The sequence below is a fragment of the Oncorhynchus clarkii genome, chromosome 33 (genome assembly GCF_045791955.1).
Source record: "Oncorhynchus clarkii lewisi isolate Uvic-CL-2024 chromosome 33, UVic_Ocla_1.0, whole genome shotgun sequence".
In the NCBI taxonomy this organism is placed as follows: domain Eukaryota; kingdom Metazoa; phylum Chordata; class Actinopteri; order Salmoniformes; family Salmonidae; genus Oncorhynchus; species Oncorhynchus clarkii.
The window spans coordinates 29633209-29652812 of NC_092179.1; the positions used below are offsets into that span (position 1 = coordinate 29633209).

Here is a 19604-nt window from a genome sequence, read left to right on the forward strand (position 1 = left end):
ACAGCAATGTCCACAAAGACATTGATGACGCCATAGTTTTTTCCCCGTATTATAACACCAATATAACACTTCTGACAGTAGAAAGGTAAGATGATGAAAGGCATAACCAGTAGTTGAAGGTGTGCACCGCGTCATCACGTACAGTCAGTCAACGTGAGTCTCTGCTCCCACACTAGACACCAGTATGATTCCGTGTGTAATGGTTTAGAATATCATTCATTCCATGCAGTATATTAATCAGAAGCAGATGAATGTATAGAATGGAAGAATGTATACTGTTGACTGCCATGTTGGGTGATGTGGAGAAAATATATATTCTAATGGATATCATTGTTTGCAAAAAGACAACGATCTATATATGTCATCATATATACGTTTGCAAAAGCTAAAATGGCCCTAACACACACATGCCCTCTCCAGCACTTTGTGGAGCAGTCTGGGTGATGAGAACCAACCCAGTCTGCTCCTGGAATACATTCCTCCACTTCCTGCTTGTCAGTGTTGCCTTCTCCTCCATCCGCCATCTCTCTCTGTCTGTTTCTGGGCTCCTACATCCCTCCTTCTACTTTTTCAAATGGTTCTAAGGTTCTTCTTCTCATGTCTGTTCTGGTTGGTTAGTTGTTTCTCCCATTGTGTGATAGTGAGGGTGGTGAGAGTAGTCACAGTGTGATGGGGGGGGGTGGGGAGTTGGCGGGCAGAAGGGGCAGGCTGTGGAGAGATGACAGGGTGTGACAGAAGTAGCCATGGTGATGGGTGGCCACAGTGACAGGTCACCACGGTGATGAGTCTCCATGGTGACACGTCCTTATGGTGGCAGGTCTCCATGGTGACAGGTCAGGTCACCACAGTGACGGTTTCCATGGCAGCCAGTCGTCATGGCATCGCCATCGGCTAGCGGTGACTGTCTCTCTACCTAGACGAAGGAGTTCATAGCGTTGACCGGCGAGGGGGCCTCGGAGCTCTCATTGCCCTCATGCGTGTCTTTCTCCTTCTTGCCGCTGTACTGGCCGATGAAGGATCCATCCTCGTTGAACTGCCCATCCCCTCCCTCGCCGTAGTCCACCAGGCTGTCATCACTGTCGTCCCTCTTCACCGTTCCGTTGGACGGCGTCCGGCTGCCCTTCAGAGGCTTGTGGTCCTCCGTGTCACTAAGGGTTAGGAGGGAGAGGCAGAGAAACGGTTTACTTTAGGTCAGATAGTGGTGGCTAAGTTTGGTCCTGGAGAGATACAGGGGGTGCAGGGTTTTGTTCCAGCCTGGCATTGATGCACCTAATTCACCTGACCAAGGTCTTGTTTAGGATGTGTTCAAGCTTGGCTGGAGCAAAAGCCTGGAACACCTAGATCTGCGGGACTGGACTTGGTGACGAATACTTTGACATGATTCCATTTCAATCAATAAGGCGTGCTTCTCAACATAACGCACATACTAGGCAGACATCAGACCATGTGCTATCCATTAAATCTACATGCATTAAAGACTCAGAGGGATTCAAATAACAGATCTGTCCAAAATGCACAGGGGTCTTAATGGTCTGGAGTCGAGGGGCTGAGTCGTACAAAAACCCTTTTATTGAAATTACAAACTGAACTGATTCTGGTGGATCAATCTACCAGTAGAAGTGCAGCAGGCTATATCCTGTTCAACATTAACACCACGGTGACACTATATCCTGTTCAACATTAACACTATATCCTGTTCAACATTAACACTATATCCTGTTCAACATTAACACTATATCCTGTTCAACATTAACACCACGGTGACACTATATCCTGTTCAACATTAACACCACGGTGACACTATATCCTGTTCAACATTAACACCACGGTGACACTATATCCTGTTCAACATTAACACCACAGTGACACTATATCCTGTTCAACATTAACACCACAGTGACACTATATGCTGTTCAACATTAACACCACGGTGACACTAAATCCTGTTCAACATTAATACCACGGTGACACTAAATCCTGTTCAACATTAACACCACAGTGACACTATATCCTGTTCAACATTAACACCACGGTGACACTATATCCTGTTCAACATTAACACCACGGTGACACTATATCCTGTTCAACATTAACACCACAGTGACACTATATCCTGTTCAACATTAATACCACAGTGACACTATATCCTGTTCAACATTAATACCACAGTGACACTATATCCTGTTCAACATTAACACCACGGTGACACTATAGCCTGTTCAACATTAACACCACGGTGACACTATAGCCTGTTCAACATTAACACCACGGTGACACTATAGCCTGTTCAACATTAATACCACAGTGACACTATATCCTGTTCAACATTAACACCACGGTGACACTATATCCTGTTCAACATTAACACCACGGTGACACTATATCCTGTTCAACATTAACACTATATCCTGTTCCACATTAACACTATATCCTGTTCAACATTAACACTATATCCTGTTCCACATTAACACTATATCCTGTTCCACATTAACACTATATCCTGTTCAACATTAACACTATATCCTGTTCCACATTAACACCACAGTGACACTATAGCCTGTTCAACATTAATACCACAGTGACACTATATCCTGTTCAACATTAACACCACGGTGACACTATATCCTGTTCAACATTAACACCACGGTGACACTATATCCTGTTCAACATTAACACTATATCCTGTTCCACATTAACACTATATCCTGTTCAACATTAACACTATATCCTGTTCCACATTAACACTATATCCTGTTCCACATTAACACTATATCCTGTTCCACATTAACACTATATCCTGCTCAACATTAACACTATATCCTGTTCCACATTAACACTATATCCTGTTCCACATTAACACTACGGTGACACTATATCCTGTTCAACATTGACACTATATCCTGTTCAACATTAACACTATATCCTGTTCAACATTAACACCACGGTGACAATATAACCTGTTCAACATTAACACTATATCCTGTTCAACATTAACACCACAGTGACACTATATCCTGCTCAACATTAACACTATATCCTGTTCAACATTAACACTATATCCTGTTCCACATTAACACTACGGTGACACTATATCCTGTTCAACATTAACACTAAATCCTGTTCAACATTAACACCACAGTGACACTATATCCTGCTCAACATTAACAGCACAGTGACACTATATCCTGCTCAACATTAACACTATATCCTGTTCAACATTAACACTATATCCTGTTCCACATTAACACTATGGTGACACTATATCCTGTTCAACATTAACACTATATCCTGTTCAACATTAACACTACGGTGACACTATATCCTGTTCAACATTAACACCACGGTGACACTATATCCTATTCAACATTAACACTATATCCTGTTCAACATTAACACTATATCCTGTTCAACATTAACACTATATCCTGTTCAACATTAACACTATATCCTGTTCAACATTAACACCACGGTGACAATATAACCTGTTCAACATTAACACTATATCCTGTTCAACATTAACACCACAGTGACACTATATCCTGCTCAACATTAACACTATATCCTGTTCAACATTAACACTATATCCTGTTCCACATTAACACTACGGTGACACTATATCCTGTTCAACATTAACACTATATCCTGTTCAACATTAACACTACGGTGACACTATATCCTATTCAACATTAACACTATATCCTGTTCAACATTAACACTATATCCTGTTCAACATTAACACTATATCCTGTTCAACATTAACACTATATCCTGTTCAACATTAACACTATATCCTGTTCAACATTAACACTATATCCTGTTCAACATTAACACTACAGTGACACTATATCCTGTTCAACATTAACACCACAGTGACACTATATCCTGCTCAACATTAACACCACTGTGACACTATATCCTGGTCAACATTAACACTACGGTGACACTATATCCTGTTCAACATTAACACCACAGTGACACTATATCCTGCTCAACATTAACACCACAGTGACACTATATCCTATTCAACATTAACACTATATCCAGGTCAACATTAACACCACAGTGACACTATATCCTGTTCAACATTAACACTATATCCTGTTCAACATTAACACTATATCCTGTTCAACATTAACACTATATCCTGTTCAACATTAACACTATATCCTGTTCAACATTAACACTACAGTGACACTATATCCTGTTCAACATTAACACCACGGTGACACTATATCCTGTTCAACATTAACACTACGGTGACACTATATCCTGTTCAACATTAACACCACGGTGACACTATATCCTGTTCAACATTAACACCACGGTGACACTATATCCTGTTCAACATTAACACTACGGTGACACTATATCCTGTTCAACATTAACACTAACACCACAGTGACACTATATCCTTCTCAACATTAACACCACAGTGACACTATATCCTGTTCAACATTAACACCACAGTGACACTATATCCTGTTCAACATTAACACCATGGTGACACTATATCCTGTTCAACATTAACACTACAGTGACACTATATCCTGTCAACATTAACACCATGGTGACACTATATCCTGTTCAACATTAACACCACAGTGACACTATATCCTGTTCAACATTAACACCACGGTGACACTATATCCTGTTCAACATTAACACTACGGTGACACTATATCCTGTTCAACATTAACACTAACACCACAGTGACACTATATCCTTCTCAACATTAACACCACAGTGACACTATATCCTGTTCAACATTAACACCACAGTGACACTATATCCTGTTCAACATTAACACCATGGTGACACTATATCCTGTTCAACATTAACACTACAGTGACACTATATCCTGTCAACATTAACACCATGGTGACACTATATCCTGTTCAAAATTAACACCACAGTGACAATATATCCTGTTCAACATTAACACCACGGTGACAATATAACCTGTTCAACATTAACACTATATCCTGTTCAACATTAACACTATATCCTGTTCAACATTAACACTACGGTGACACTATATCCTGTTCAACATTAACACTACGGTGACACTATATCCTGTTCAACATTAACACTATATCCTGTTCAACATTAACACTATATCCTGTTCAACATTAACACCACGGTGACAATACACAGGTATAATGGACTTAGTAATGCTGTCCTTAGTGTTTCCTCACCTCTCGTATTCTATCTATGCCAGAATATGTCAGACATTTATACCGTATAGAAATAACAACACTGAGTGTACAAAACATTAACGATACCTTCTCTTTCCATGACAGAGCACCTGATTTAAGTGAAGTGTTATCTTTTATCTTGTCATGACAGAATGACCAGATGAATCCAGGTGAAAGCCATGGTACCTTGTCACTGGTTAAATCCACTTCAATCAGTCTAGACGAAGGGGGAAGACAGGTTAAATAATGATTTTTAAGCGTTTTGACAATTGAGACATGGATTGTCTATGTGTGTCATTCAGAGGGTGAATGGGCAAGACAAAACATTGGAGTGCCTTTGAACAGGGTTTGGTAGTAGGTACCAAGCACACTGGTTTGTGTCAAGAACTGCAACGCTGCTGGGTTTTTCACTTTCAACAGTTTCCTGTGTGTATCAAGAATGGTCCACCACCTAAAGGACATCCAGCCAACTTGACACAACTGTGGGAAGCATTGGAGTCAACATGGGCCAGCCTCTCTGGGGAACGCTTTTGAAACCTTGTAGAGTCCATGCCCAGAGGAATTGAGACTGTTCTGAGTGCAAAACAAGGTGCAATTCAATATTAGGAAGGTGTCGTTAATGTTTTATACACTCTGTGTATATACCTATATTAGATCGACATTACAATGGCACAACTCATAAATACAACCGAATGTTGAAATTTTTCTACCCAAAAGGAATCATTGAAAGCAACTGAAAATGAAGCCAAACAGGATATGCAGTCAAATAGTAGCTTCTGATGTTAGTGAATGTTAGTGTTATAGAACCGGATTACAATCAGGTGCTGGCCAACAAACAGGTGAGTTAAACTGACACGGTATAATCTGTGCTGGGTTCGACAAGGCCCAGCTGTCTCCTTTAGTATCAGTTTAGACACACACACAGACCTGTATCAGACGGTGTGTGTGTTGCATGCCAGGCTTGCTGTATGCTCATAGCATAATGCTAACCCTCTTACCTTTCCAGGGACCTACACCCCAAAGACAGAGAACAATGGAGGAACACATGAAGAGTGGTGGATGAGAAAATACATTCTGCTATGTGCTTTATTACAGTAGCAGCCTGATATCAAACAGTCAACCCATGTATTACAGTAGCAGCCAGATATCAAACAGTCAACCCATGTGTTACAGTAGCAGCCTGATATCAAACAGTCAACCCATGTGTTACAGTAGCAGCCTGATATCAAACAGTCAACCCATGTATTACAGTAGCAGCCTGATATCAAACAGTCAACCCATGTATTACAGTAGCAGCCTGATATCAAACAGTCAACCCATGTGTTACAGTAGCAGCCTGATATCAAACAGTCAACCCATGTATTACAGTAGCAGCCTGATATCAAACAGTCAACCCATGTATTACAGTAGCAGCCTGATATCAAACAGTCAACCCATGTATTACAGTGGCAGCCTGATTTCAAACAGTCAACCCATGTATTACAGTAGCAGCCTGATATCAAACAGTCAACCCATGTATTACAGTGGCAGCCTGATATCAAACAGTCAACCCATGTATTACAGTAGCAGCCTGATATCAAACAGTCAACCCATGTATTACAGTAGCAGCCTGATATCAGTCAACACGTTTGAAGCGCCACAATTATTATTACTATACTAACTAAAAACTAAAAACCCCAAAAGATTTGGCACACAAAGTATGATGATGATATCACAAGATGCAGATTGAGACACTTTCAGCAGCAAAGCTTGATACAACTTCTCATCAATGATAGCATGACAGCTGTTTTTAATGTTACATTAAAATACATACTATTTGCACACACACACACTAATGTATAAAAGTTGCTTTGATTTATTATGAAATCATATGTGTAAAGTACAGTATTTACAGTGTTAATTAAACACAGAGGTGTAGATTCTGTCTTGTTAATTAAACACACAGAGGTGTATATTCTGTCTTGTTAATTAAAAACAGACAGGTGTAGATTCTGTCTTGTTAAGTAAACACAGAGAGGTGTATATTCTGTCTTGTTAATTAAAAACAGACAGGTGTAGATTCTGTCTTGTTAATTAAACACAGAGGTGTAGATTCTGTCTTGTTAATTAAAAACAGAGGTGTAGATTCTGTCTTGTTAATTAAAAACAGAGGTGTAGATTCTGTCTTGTTAATTAAAAACAGAGGTGTAGATTCTGTCTTGTTAATTAAAAACAGAGGTGTAGATTCTGTCTTGTTAATTAAAAACAGAGGTGTAGATTCTGTCTTGTTAATTAAAAACAGACAGGTGTAGATTCTGTCTTGTTAATTAAACACAGAGAGGTGTAGATTCTGTCTTGTTAATTAAACACAGAGAGGTGTAGATTCTGTCTTGTTAATTAAAAACAGACAGGTGTAGATTCTGTCTTGTTAATTAAAAACAGACAGGTGTAGATTCTGTCTTGTTAATTAAACACAGAGAGGTGTAGATTCTGTCTTGTTAATTAAACACAGAGAGGTGTAGATTCTGTCTTGTTAATTAAACACAGAGAGGTGTAGATTCTGTCTTGTTAATTAAACACAGAGAGGTGTAGATTCTGTCTTGTTAATTAAAAACAGACAGGTGTAGATTCTGTCTTGTTAATTAAACACAGAGAGGTGTAGATTCTGTCTTGTTAATTAAAAACAGACAGGTGTAGATTCTGTCTTGTTAATTAAACACAGAGAGGTGTAGATTCTGTCTTGTTAATTAAAAACAGACAGGTGTAGATTCTGTCTTGTTAATTAAAAACAGACAGGTGTAGATTCTGTCTTGTTAATTAAACACAGAGAGGTGTAGATTCTGTCTTGCCTCGAGGGAGTCAGGAAGGGAGAGTTTCCTTGTTCCTTGGTAAAATGTTCTACACATCCAAACATGTCAATCAGAACAACATGTCAATCAGAACAACATGTCAATCAGAACAACATGGAACAAGTACAGTAGTCTTCAAGGGGAATGTGTGTGTGTGTGTGTGTGTGTTGTGTTCCAGAGTCTCTCTCACCTGTACTCTCCAAACGTCCCATCATCATCCTTCATAGGCTGGATCTCTGGGTCTTGATGAGCATCCTCTTTTTCTTTCACTGTGGATAGAATACACATCATTGTTGCTGAATGTCTAGGGTGTGTGTGTGTGTGTGTGTGTGTGTGTGTGTGTGTGTGTGTGTGTGTGTGTGTGTGTGTGTGTGTGTGTGTGTGTGTGTGTGTACCTGGGTATTTCCCTCCCTTGTTCCTCTTGATGAAGCAGATGATGAGAAGGACGAGGATGAGGAGAGCGATGGCACACATCAGCCCTATGAACCAACCCTGAGTGGCTAGGTCTACCTGGTCGCTTTTCATTGCTTCTGACACACACAGACACATACGCACACACATGCACACGCACACACACGCACACACACACACACACGCACACACACACACACACACACACACACACACACACACACACACACAGGAAGAAGAAAAGGGAAAAGGTTGTCAGAGTCCTGTTGACAGGGGAACATTTGACGACAGAGTGGTGCAGGCAAGGACCTGTATAAATCACGGTTAAATTAAATTAAGAAGAGGGAGGGAATTTCACAAAAATTGTTTAAGGGTGAAAAAAATGTATTCCTGTTTTCTATATGAACACATGCAACGACAACGACCCTCTACTGAACATACAGTGTGTTTCACTCAACTTTCACTGCACACAAACTGAAAAGAGACAGGATTCCTAAAATGAACTAAGGACATCATGAGGCATGCTTCAAACCTCGCTCTTACCATGCTGTTACACTAGCTACACCACAGACTTGAACAGGTCTGATTGAGATCTGACCATGCTGTTACACTAGCTACACCACACACTTGAACAGGTCTGATGGAGATCTGACCATGCTGTTACACTAGCTACACCACAGACTTGAACAGGTCTGATGGAGATCTGACCATGCTGTTACACTAGCCACACCACAGACTTGAACAGGTCTGATTGAGATCTGACCATGCTGTTACACTAGCTACACCACAGACTTGAACAGGTCTGATGGAGATCTGACCATGCTGTTACACTAGCCACACCACAGACTTGAACAGGTCTGATGGAGATCTGACCATGCTGTTACACTAGCTACACCACAGACTTTAACAGGTCAGACTGATGGAGATCTGACCATGCTGTTACTCTAGCTACACCACAGACTTGAACAGGTCTGATGGAGATCTGACCATGCTGTTACACTAGCCACACCACAGACTTGAACAGGTCTGATGGAGATCTGACCATGCTGTTACACTAGCCACACCACAGACTTGAACAGGTCTGATGGAGATCTGACCATGCTGTTACTCTATCCACACCACAGACTTTAACAGGTCTGATGGAGATCTGACCATGCTGTTACTCTAGCCACACCACAGACTTTAACAGGTCTGATGGAGATCTGACCATGCTGTTACTCTAGCCACACCACAGACTTTAACAGGTCTGATGGAGATCTGACCATGGGAAGAGGGTATGGAAGGAGGATGCAGGCAACTACAAGGAACAATCATCTACCGTACATCAGGGTTGGGCTCAATTCCAGTTCAATTCAGTCACTTCCAATTCATTGAAAAGCAATGAGGAAATAGAATTGTAAGTGGAACAGTTAACGTCCTGAATGGACTAATATTGAAATGGAATTGTCCCCAACCCTGCAGTACACCGAGGCAGAGCGCTCTGGACATGCTGCCTCACCTGGCAGCGTTATCACTAGCTCCTCTGTACTGTGTATGGTAGCCTCAGAGTGATCTTTAACTACCAGCCGAACCCTATAGGACGTCCCCGGCTTTAAGCCCTTTATCAGATAGGTCTGAGACCCGCTGCTGCCGTTTACACACTCTTTTGTCCAGTCTTCTTTACCTGGAGGGAATGGAGGCGTTGGGGAGAAAGTCAAAATAGAGAGAAGGAAGGTATGTATTAAAAAAGGCAAGTATTTGTGTGGATGATATGACGTATATGCACTGAAAAACGTTTTATTGCTGAAAACTTTTGAGGTAAACATGCCACTTCCTCATTCTATGAGGTATGTTAACAGTGGGTTTGTAAAATCATGTTTATGGGAATTGATGATCCAGGTTTTGGAATAAATTAACAATGACACTTTAACCGTATTAAGGTTATATGCTTGACAGGCAGTTTATATGCTTAACTGTGTGTTTATTTACATGCAATTTGCTTTGTGATGCGATGAGACGATATTGTATAGAAGTAGGAATAGCTTACTGTTTTCTACAATATACTCCACATACACATTCTTATCTGGTCCAAAGTATTCCCAACTTATCACTGCTCCCTCCTCTCCCACCACAGAGGAGTTTACATTGGTGAACGCCGGGCCTATCGGACGCACTGGTCACACAGGGAAGAACATACAGGACAGTTGTTGAGCGACACAGGTTGGAACCGTAGCCAGTAACATACAAGTTTCAGAGAGATAGGACGTTACAGACGGTCACGGAGGAAGGAACTTAGACTCAAATACAAACTGTAGACTTTGTAATCTAATAATGGTCTGTTTTCCAGAAAATGAGTCACACCTATAACTAAATATCGACAGGTATTCTGCCTTTCCTGCATTTCCCACCATATTTCCCTGAGAACTAATCATTTGTCATATGCAAGCTAGACACAGGACACACAACTGCCCTAAACGATGAGTTAACATGTTCCTCTTTAGAGATCTTATGGAGAAGAGAGGTAAGGGACTCGGGGAATGGCTGTAGTACCCTTGTGAAACGGGGGGCGCAGAGACTGAGTGATGGGAGAGATTGGAAGATGGGGTTCTGTGTAGCCTGAAACAACAACACCACAGAGAAGAGTAAGACACCACAGACAGCACAGACAGCACAGGCACCACAGGCACCACAGACACCACAGGCACCACCACCACAAGGGCAGACAAACAAATAGTACCACAATACTATAGAGTTATTATATTAGTTATAGTAGTTAGAGGTAGAGTAGTTAACAGCATGCAGACTTTCCAATGGTACAGCATCATGCAGGACAGGTAGTTATAGTAGTTATATTAGTTAACACCATACAGGACAGGTAGTTATAGTAGTTAACATCATACAGGAGAGGTAGTTATAGTGGTTAACATCATACAGGAGAGGTAGTTATAGTAGTTATAGTAGTTAACATCATACAGGAGAGGTAGTTATAGTGGTTAACATCATACAGGACAGGTAGTTATAGTAGTTAGAGGTAGAGTAGTTAACAGCATGAAGACTGTCCAATGGTACAGCATCATGCAGGACAGGTAGTTATAGTAGTTATAGTAGTTAACATCATACAGGACAGGTAGTTATAGTAGTTATAGTAGTTAACATCATACAGGACAGGTAGTTATAGTAGTTATAGTAGTTAACATCATATAGGAGAGGTAGTTATAGTAGTTATAGTAGTTAACATCATACAGGACAGGTAGTTATAGTGGTTAACATTATACAGGAGAGGTAGTTATAGTAGTTATAGTATTTAACATCATACAGGATGGTTTAATAAAACACATGGTACAGTGATGGAATGAATTCATGAGCGAGGGCAAGGAAAGAGGAGGAAAGACAGCAAATGAAAGACATGAGTAGCCTACAACATTGCTATTCATCCATTTAGGTCTTTTAAGGTGAATTGGACACAAGGGTTGGTGCTTGCGGATGCAATGAAAGCAGTAATAGGCTGATTTCTTTACTTTACCACTTAGAATGAGGAAATGCATTGGCGGCATGCATTCTAAGCCGTATTCTAGACTGGCTATTGGAACGTAGCATTAGAGTGAACATCTACTCCCACAGTAGCTAACATAGAGCATTATGGGTACTGTAGTACATCATGCTACAGCTCACTGATGATGGAGGAAGGCACATGCAGACAGATCTACAGTAGCTATCTATCAGGGTCTAGTAACTGGTAGAACATGCAGACAGATCTACAGTAGCTATCTATCAGGGTCTAGTAACTGGTAGAACATGCAGACAGATCTACAGTAGCTATCAATCAGGGTCTAGTAACTGGTAGAACATGCAGACAGATCTACAGTAGCTATCTATCAGGGTCTAGTTTCTCTACCTAGTAGAACATGCAGACAGATCTACAGTAGCTATCTATCAGGGTCTAGTTTCTCTACCTAGTAGAACATGCAGACAGATCTACAGTAGCTATCTATCAGGGCCGAGTAACTGGTAGAACATGCAGACAGATCTACAGTAGCTATCTATCAGGGTCTAGTAACTGGTAGAACATGCAGACAGATATACAGTAGCTATCTATCAGGGTCTAGTTTCTCTACCTAGTAGAACGTGCAGACAGATCTACAGTAGCTATCTATCAGGGCCGAGTAACTGGTAGAACATGCAGACATATCTACAGTAGCTATCTATCAGGGTCTAGTAACTGGTAGAACATGCAGACAGATATACAGTAGCTATCTATCAGGGTCTAGTAACTGGTAGGACATGTAGACAGATCTACAGTAGCTATCTATCAGGGTCTAGTAACTGGTAGAACATGCAGACAGATCTACAGTAGCTATCTATCAGGGTCTAGTAACTGGAAGAACATGCAGACAGATAACAGTAGATATCTATCAGGGTCTAGTAACTGGTAGAACATGCAGACAGATATACAGTAGCTATCTATCAGGGTCTAGTAACTGGTAGAACATGCAGACAGATCTACAGTAGATATCTATCAGGGTCTAGTAACTGGTAGAACATGCAGACAGATATACAGTAGCTATCTATCAGGGTCTAGTTTCTCTACCTAGTAGAACATGCAGACAGATCTACAGTAGCTATCTATCAGGGCCGAGTAACTGGTAGAACATGCAGACATATCTACAGTAGCTATCTATCAGGGTCTAGTAACTGGTAGAACATGCAGACAGATATACAGTAGCTATCTATCAGGGTCTAGTAACTGGTAGGACATGCAGACAGATCTACAGTAGCTATCTATCAGGGTCTAGTAACTGGTAGAACATGCAGACAGATCTACAGTAGCTATCTATCAGGGTCTAGTAACTGGAAGAACATGCAGACAGATAACAGTAGATATCTATCAGGGTCTAGTAACTGGTAGAACATGCAGACAGATCTACAGTAGCTATCTATCAGGGTCTAGTAACTGGTAGAACATGCAGACAGATCTACAGTAGATATCTATCAGGGTCTAGTAACTGGTAGAACATGCAGACAGATATACAGTAGCTATCTATCAGGGTCTAGTTTCTCTACCTAGTAGAACATGCAGACAGATCTACAGTAGCTATCTATCAGGGTCTAGTAACTGGTAGGACATGCAGACAGATCTACAGTAGCTATCTATCAGGGTCTAGTAACTGGTAGAACATGCAGACAGATCTACAGTAGCTATCTATCAGGGTCTAGTAACTGGAAGAACATGCAGACAGATAACAGTAGATATCTATCAGGGTCTAGTAACTGGTAGAACATGCAGACAGATCTACAGTAGCTATCTATCAGGGTCTAGTAACTGGTAGAACATGCAGACAGATCTACAGTAGATATCTATCAGGGTCTAGTAACTGGTAGAACATGCAGACAGATATACAGTAGCTATCTATCAGGGTCTAGTTTCTCTACCTAGTAGAACATGCAGACAGATCTACAGTAGCTATCTATCAGGGCCGAGTAACTGGTAGAACATGCAGACATATCTACAGTAGCTATCTATCAGGGTCTAGTAACTGGTAGAACATGCAGACAGATATACAGTAGCTATCTATCAGGGTCTAGTAACTGGTAGGACATGCAGACAGATCTACAGTAGCTATCTATCAGGGTCTAGTAACTGGTAGAACATGCAGACAGATCTACAGTAGCTATCTATCAGGGTCTAGTAACTGGTAGGACATGCAGACAGATCTACAGTAGCTATCTATCAGGGTCTAGTAACTGGTAGAACATGCAGACAGATCTACAGTAGATATCTATCAGGGTCTAGTAACTGGTAGAACATGCAGGTGCCTCCGCTGAGAGACTTATTTTACCTTTGAACACATCTACTATGGGTTGCTGAATAAAGGCTTCAGAGAGAAGAGGAGAAAGAGAAAGAGAGGAATAAAGAGAGACAGAGAGAAGAGAAGACAAACACAGGCAGAGGGGATGTAAGTAGGTGAGCAAGGAAAAAGTACAACTAGATCCTACAGTGTTCCCATTTTAAAGACAAAGTCTTTTTTCACCAGGTTCACGCAAAACAGAATGATTCACTACAGGTGGAACAACACGGGGGACAGTTTTACCACGCTGGAACACGTCAGAGTCCATGCAACCTGAAACGTGTGTTATCCGCTGAGAAAACAAAGACTCTCACATGGGACGCTGTAGGAAATGTCGGACGCTGCGCTGTAGGAAAAGCTACAAGCTGTAAGCTGCCACCCACCACTTTTTTTGGTAAACAGCTGAGAGAAATCTGAGAGAAACCACTCTCAAATTCATAGACAGCGGCTTTAGAGTGTTGAGTTGAGACAAATAATAACTTCAACACACCCATAACACTGTACAATTTGCTTTCACTGTACCTAAAGCTCCATAGAGATACATTAGATTACATGACCAAGATGGCCGTCCTCTAATCACCTTACCGGCATGCCAATGGCCATTCTAGTGTTGTATTTCATTCTAGTGTTGCCCGTTGGTTTGGCCGGGATAGGCCGTCATTCCAAATGACTTGCATTCTAAACTGACTTGCTTAGTTAAAGAAAGGTTGAATAAATAAATCAATAACATGTCATTCTACGTAAAGCTCACCTTCATCCATGATAGTGACAGCCTCCTCTGTGATGGTTGGGCCGGAGCCCTTGATGGTCTTAGCGTTGAAGTAGAACTTATAGCGGGTGCTGTACTTGAGGTCGGCCAGGATAACGGTGGTCTCATTGGCTGGGAACATCATCTCCTCAACGGGACCAAGCTCATTGGAGCTGTTGACTGAGAGAGAGAGAGGGAGAGAGAGATGCATAAGGATAAAGATATTGAAATACTTCCTTTGATTTCAAACCAATCCAGTGAGGCACACACACATACACACCCAGAAGGGTTGGAAGCCAGGGTCAGCCACAGACGCCACAATAAAAATGCATCAAATTGCTCAGCAGACTTACCTGGCTGGTATTTGAGTGTGTAGCCGGTGAGGCGACCATTGTTGTCCTGTGGAGGACCCCACTCCAGCGTCAGAGAGTCCATGTCGGTGTTCTTTATACGCAAGAAGGAAGGAGGACCAGGGACTAAACACACGCAGATAAACACATGGATACAATGTCATAACGTGTGGATGCAATTATACAAAATGACTCATGAACTAAAGAAAACCACCATTCATAGGCACAAAACCATACAGTAACGTACAGATAGAACCATTCTAACCTGATTTGTTTAGCATTGTTTCCGGCCCATAGTCAGCCCCTGCCAACAGTATAGCACAATGCATGGCTATATGTATACGGTAGTGGTGGCAGGTGGAACTTTAAATGGGGAGGATGGGCTCATAGTAATGGCTGGAGAGGAATGGATGGAAGGGTCTCCAATACATGAACCATCTAGTTTCCATGACTACCATTCCATTTAATCCATTCCATTCATTATTATGAGCCGTCCTCCCCTCACCAGCCTCCTGTGGTATATGGATTAAACACAGAGTATCCAACAACATTAGGAGTCTGAATGAGGCCCCTCACCTCCCTCTGGGGTCTCAAAGTTGTGGTTGGGGCTGGGGGGCCCCTCTCCCTTGCCGTTGACCACCCTGATGTTCAGTGTATAGAGGCTGTAGGGTTTGAGGCCTGGTAGTCTGCCGTCAGTCCTGTTTCCACTGAAGAGCAACACCTGCTGCTCCTCCTGCTGAGCCTCTGCCTGGTGGAGGCCACGCTCACGCCAGTAGGACACCTGCAGGACCACACACACATCAGACAAACATTCTGGTCTAAATGACCAGGTTCTTCCTGGTTCCATGATGGTCAGATGTCCTACTTATTCCCACCTGACTACAGGAAGATCTGGGCATTTTGGCAAAACATACCAGAATGTTACCCCTTAACTGTGACACTAACTGATGAATTTAACTACCAATATATTGTGGTGATAATAAATATTTCTCCACATTGTGAGGATCTCTGTGTACAGTACCTTGTAGCCCTGGAGTCGTCCCCTGACCATTGAGGTGAGGACAGGCTCCCAGTGAACCTCTGCTAGCGTCCCGTTCTGAACCAGCACCTGGACACTCTCTGGGGCTGACATGGGCACTGAGTGACAGACAAAGATTTCAACAGACTATACTCCATACTGGCATCAAATATTTCATGACAACAACCTTCTAATTTGCATTCTAACTAGAAATGATTGGATCTAGAAGTTACTGGAAATTATGGTGGCAGTTTTCTGTTTGAAAAAGACCATTCCTCTGTCCATTCACAACCTCCTCATTTACATAGACCTACCCATGTACAGTAGTAGTACTCACAGTCCTCTCTACACACACACACACACACACACACACACACACACACACACACACACACACACACACACACACACACACACACACACACACACACACACACACACACACACACACACACACACACACACACACACACACAACAATACTCACCGTCCTCTCCAGAATACCCCACCACCGCCTCAGGCGCTGGTCCGTTTCCGTAGTCGTTTACCGCCTGAACTTTGACCTCGTAGGGTACGAAAGTGGGCGTGCCTGACACCACATACTTGGAGGTGTTAGCCACGGTCTCAGACAACCAGTCCTCCTCCACATCCTTCTGTCTCCAGTTCACCTTGTACTGTAGTCCTGGTCCATTGGACTGGAGGCCTGTCAGCTCCTAAGGCAGAGATATTACAGGGGAAGAGGGGTCTTCACTGGGCTAATAGTGAGATGGTGACACCATGAATACTCACTGTAGGCTGCTGAATTAGGACTAATGATACTGGTTATACTTGAGATGGAGCATACCTTACCTTCCATGAGATTACTAAGTTATTATGTTCAATTCCAACACCATGGACATCTGTTGGATTCACATCTGGAGCTAACAGAATCACAAACAGATCACAGATCAGACCAAACCTCTTGCCTTTTCTACAGTGTACATCAGAACCTTCTTACACTGTAGTCATCCCTACCTCTCACTCTAACACTTCTGACCATCTTCCTCTACAGTCATCCCTACCTCTCACTCTAACACTTCTGACCATCTTCCTCTATAGTCATCTCTACCTCTAACTAACACTTCTGACCATCTTACACTATAGTCATCCCTACCTCTCACTCTAACACTTCTGACCATCTTCCTCTATAGTCATCCCTACCTCTCACTCTAACACTTCTGACCATCTTCCTCTACAGTCATCCCTACCTCTCACTCTAACACTTCTGACCATCTTACTCTATAGTCATCTCTACCTCTAACTAACACTTCTGACCATCTTACACTATAGTCATCCCTACCTCTCACTCTAACACTTCTGACCATCTTCCTCTATAGTCATCCCTACCTCTCACTCTAACACTTCTGACCATCTTCCTCTATAGTCATCCCTACCTCTCACTCTAACACTTCTGACCATCTTACTCTATAGTCATCCTACCTCTCACTCTAACACTTCTGACTATCTTACTCTACAGTCGTGGCCAAAAGTTTTGAGAATGACAAATATTAATTTTCACAAAGTCTACTGCTTCAGTGTCGTTAGATATTTTTGTCAGATGTTACTATGGAATAATGAAGTATAATTACAAGCATTCCATAAGTGTCAAAGGCTTTTATTGACAATTACATGAAGTTGATGCAAAGAGTCAATATTTGCAGTGTTGCCCCTTCTTTTTCAAGGCCTCTGCAATCCGCCCTGGCATGCTGTCAATTAACTTCTGGGCCACATTCTGACTGATGGCAGCCCATTCTTGCATAATTAATGCTTGGAGTTAGTCAGAATTTGTGGATTTTTGTTTGTCCATTCACCTCTTGAGGATTGACCACAAATTCTCAATGGGATTAAGGTCTGGGGAGTTTCCTGGCCATGGATCAAAAATATTGATGTTTTGTTCCCCGAGCCACTTAGTTATCACTTTTGTCTAATGGCAAGGTGCTCCATCATGCTGGAAAGGCATTGTTCGTCACCAAACTGTTCCTGGATGGTTGGGAGAAGTTGATCTCGGAGGATGTGTTGGGACCATTCTTTATTCATGGCTGTGTTCTTAGGCAAAATTGTGAGTGAGCCCACTCCCTTGGCTGAGAAGCAACCCCACACATGAATGGTATCAGGATGCTTTACTGTTGGCATGACACAGGACTGATGGTAGTGCTCACCTTGTCTTCTCCAGACAAGCTTCTTTCCGGATACCCCAACAATCGGAAAGGGGATTCATCAGAGAAAATGACTTTACCCCAGTCCTCAGCAGTCCAATCCCTGTATATTTTGCATAATATAAGTCTGTCCCTGATGTTTTTCCTGGAGAGAAGTGGCTTCTTTGCTGCTCTTCTTGACACCAGGCCATCCTCCAAGTCTTCGCCTCACTGTGCGTGCAGATGCACTCACACCTGCCTGCTGTCATTCCTGAGCAAGCTCTGCACTGGTGGTGCCCCGATCCCGCAGCTGAATCAACTTTAGGAGATGGTCCTGGCGCTTGCTGGACTTTCTTGGGTGCCCTGAAGCCTTCTTCACAACAATTGAACCGCTCTCCTTGAAGTTCTTGATGATCCGATAAATGGTTGATTTAGGTGCAATCTTACTGGCAGCAATATCCTTGCCTGTGAAGGCCTTTTTGTGCAAAGCAATGATGATGGCACGTGTTTCCTTGCAGGTAACCATGGATGACAGAGGAAGAACAGTGATTCCAAGCACCACCCTCCTTTTGAAGCTTCCAGTCTGTTATTCGAACTCAATCAGCATGACAGAGTGATCTCCAGCCTTGTCCTCGTCAACACTCACACCTGTGTTAATGAGAGAATCACTGACATGATGTCAGCTGGTCCTTTTGTGGCAGGGCTGAAATGCAGTGGAAATGTTTTTGGGGATTCAGTTCATTTGCATGGCAAAGAGGGACTTTGCAGTTAATATCAATTCATCTGATCACTCTTCATAACATTCTGGAGTATATGCAAATGACCATCATACAAACTGAGACAGCAGGCTTTGTGAAAATTAATATTTGTGTCATTCTCAAAACTTTTGGCCACGACTGTATAGTCATCCCTCTTCTGATCATCTTACTCTACAGTCATCCCTACCTCCCACTCTAACACTTCTGATCATCTTACTCTACAGTCATCCCTACCTCTAACACCTCTACAGTTTTAGAACAGACTATTTGCATTTATTTGACAATAAAGTAAGATCC

The 19604-nt window shown here is 42.1% G+C and overlaps 1 protein-coding gene across 1 annotated transcript in view; it reads right to left on the bottom strand.

The window, feature by feature from the left end:
- LOC139392627 (neuronal cell adhesion molecule a) overlaps positions 1-19604 on the bottom strand; it is a 139176-nt gene that overhangs the window by 580 nt on the left and 118992 nt on the right. The window contains exons 20-32 of the mRNA XM_071140738.1: positions 17225-17295; positions 16863-17088; positions 16379-16494; positions 15934-16138; positions 15361-15483; positions 15011-15187; positions 14251-14286; positions 10964-11029; positions 10461-10586; positions 9933-10097; positions 8419-8553; positions 8214-8292; positions 1-1148 (exon numbers count right to left, since the gene is read on the bottom strand). The exon at positions 1-1148 is cut by the window's left edge and continues 580 nt beyond it. Coding sequence (XP_070996839.1) covers positions 914-1148; positions 8214-8292; positions 8419-8553; positions 9933-10097; positions 10461-10586; positions 10964-11029; positions 14251-14286; positions 15011-15187; positions 15361-15483; positions 15934-16138; positions 16379-16494; positions 16863-17088; positions 17225-17295 — 1760 coding nt within the window. The 3' untranslated portion in view covers positions 1-913. The remainder of the gene's footprint in view (positions 1149-8213; positions 8293-8418; positions 8554-9932; positions 10098-10460; positions 10587-10963; positions 11030-14250; positions 14287-15010; positions 15188-15360; positions 15484-15933; positions 16139-16378; positions 16495-16862; positions 17089-17224; positions 17296-19604) is intronic.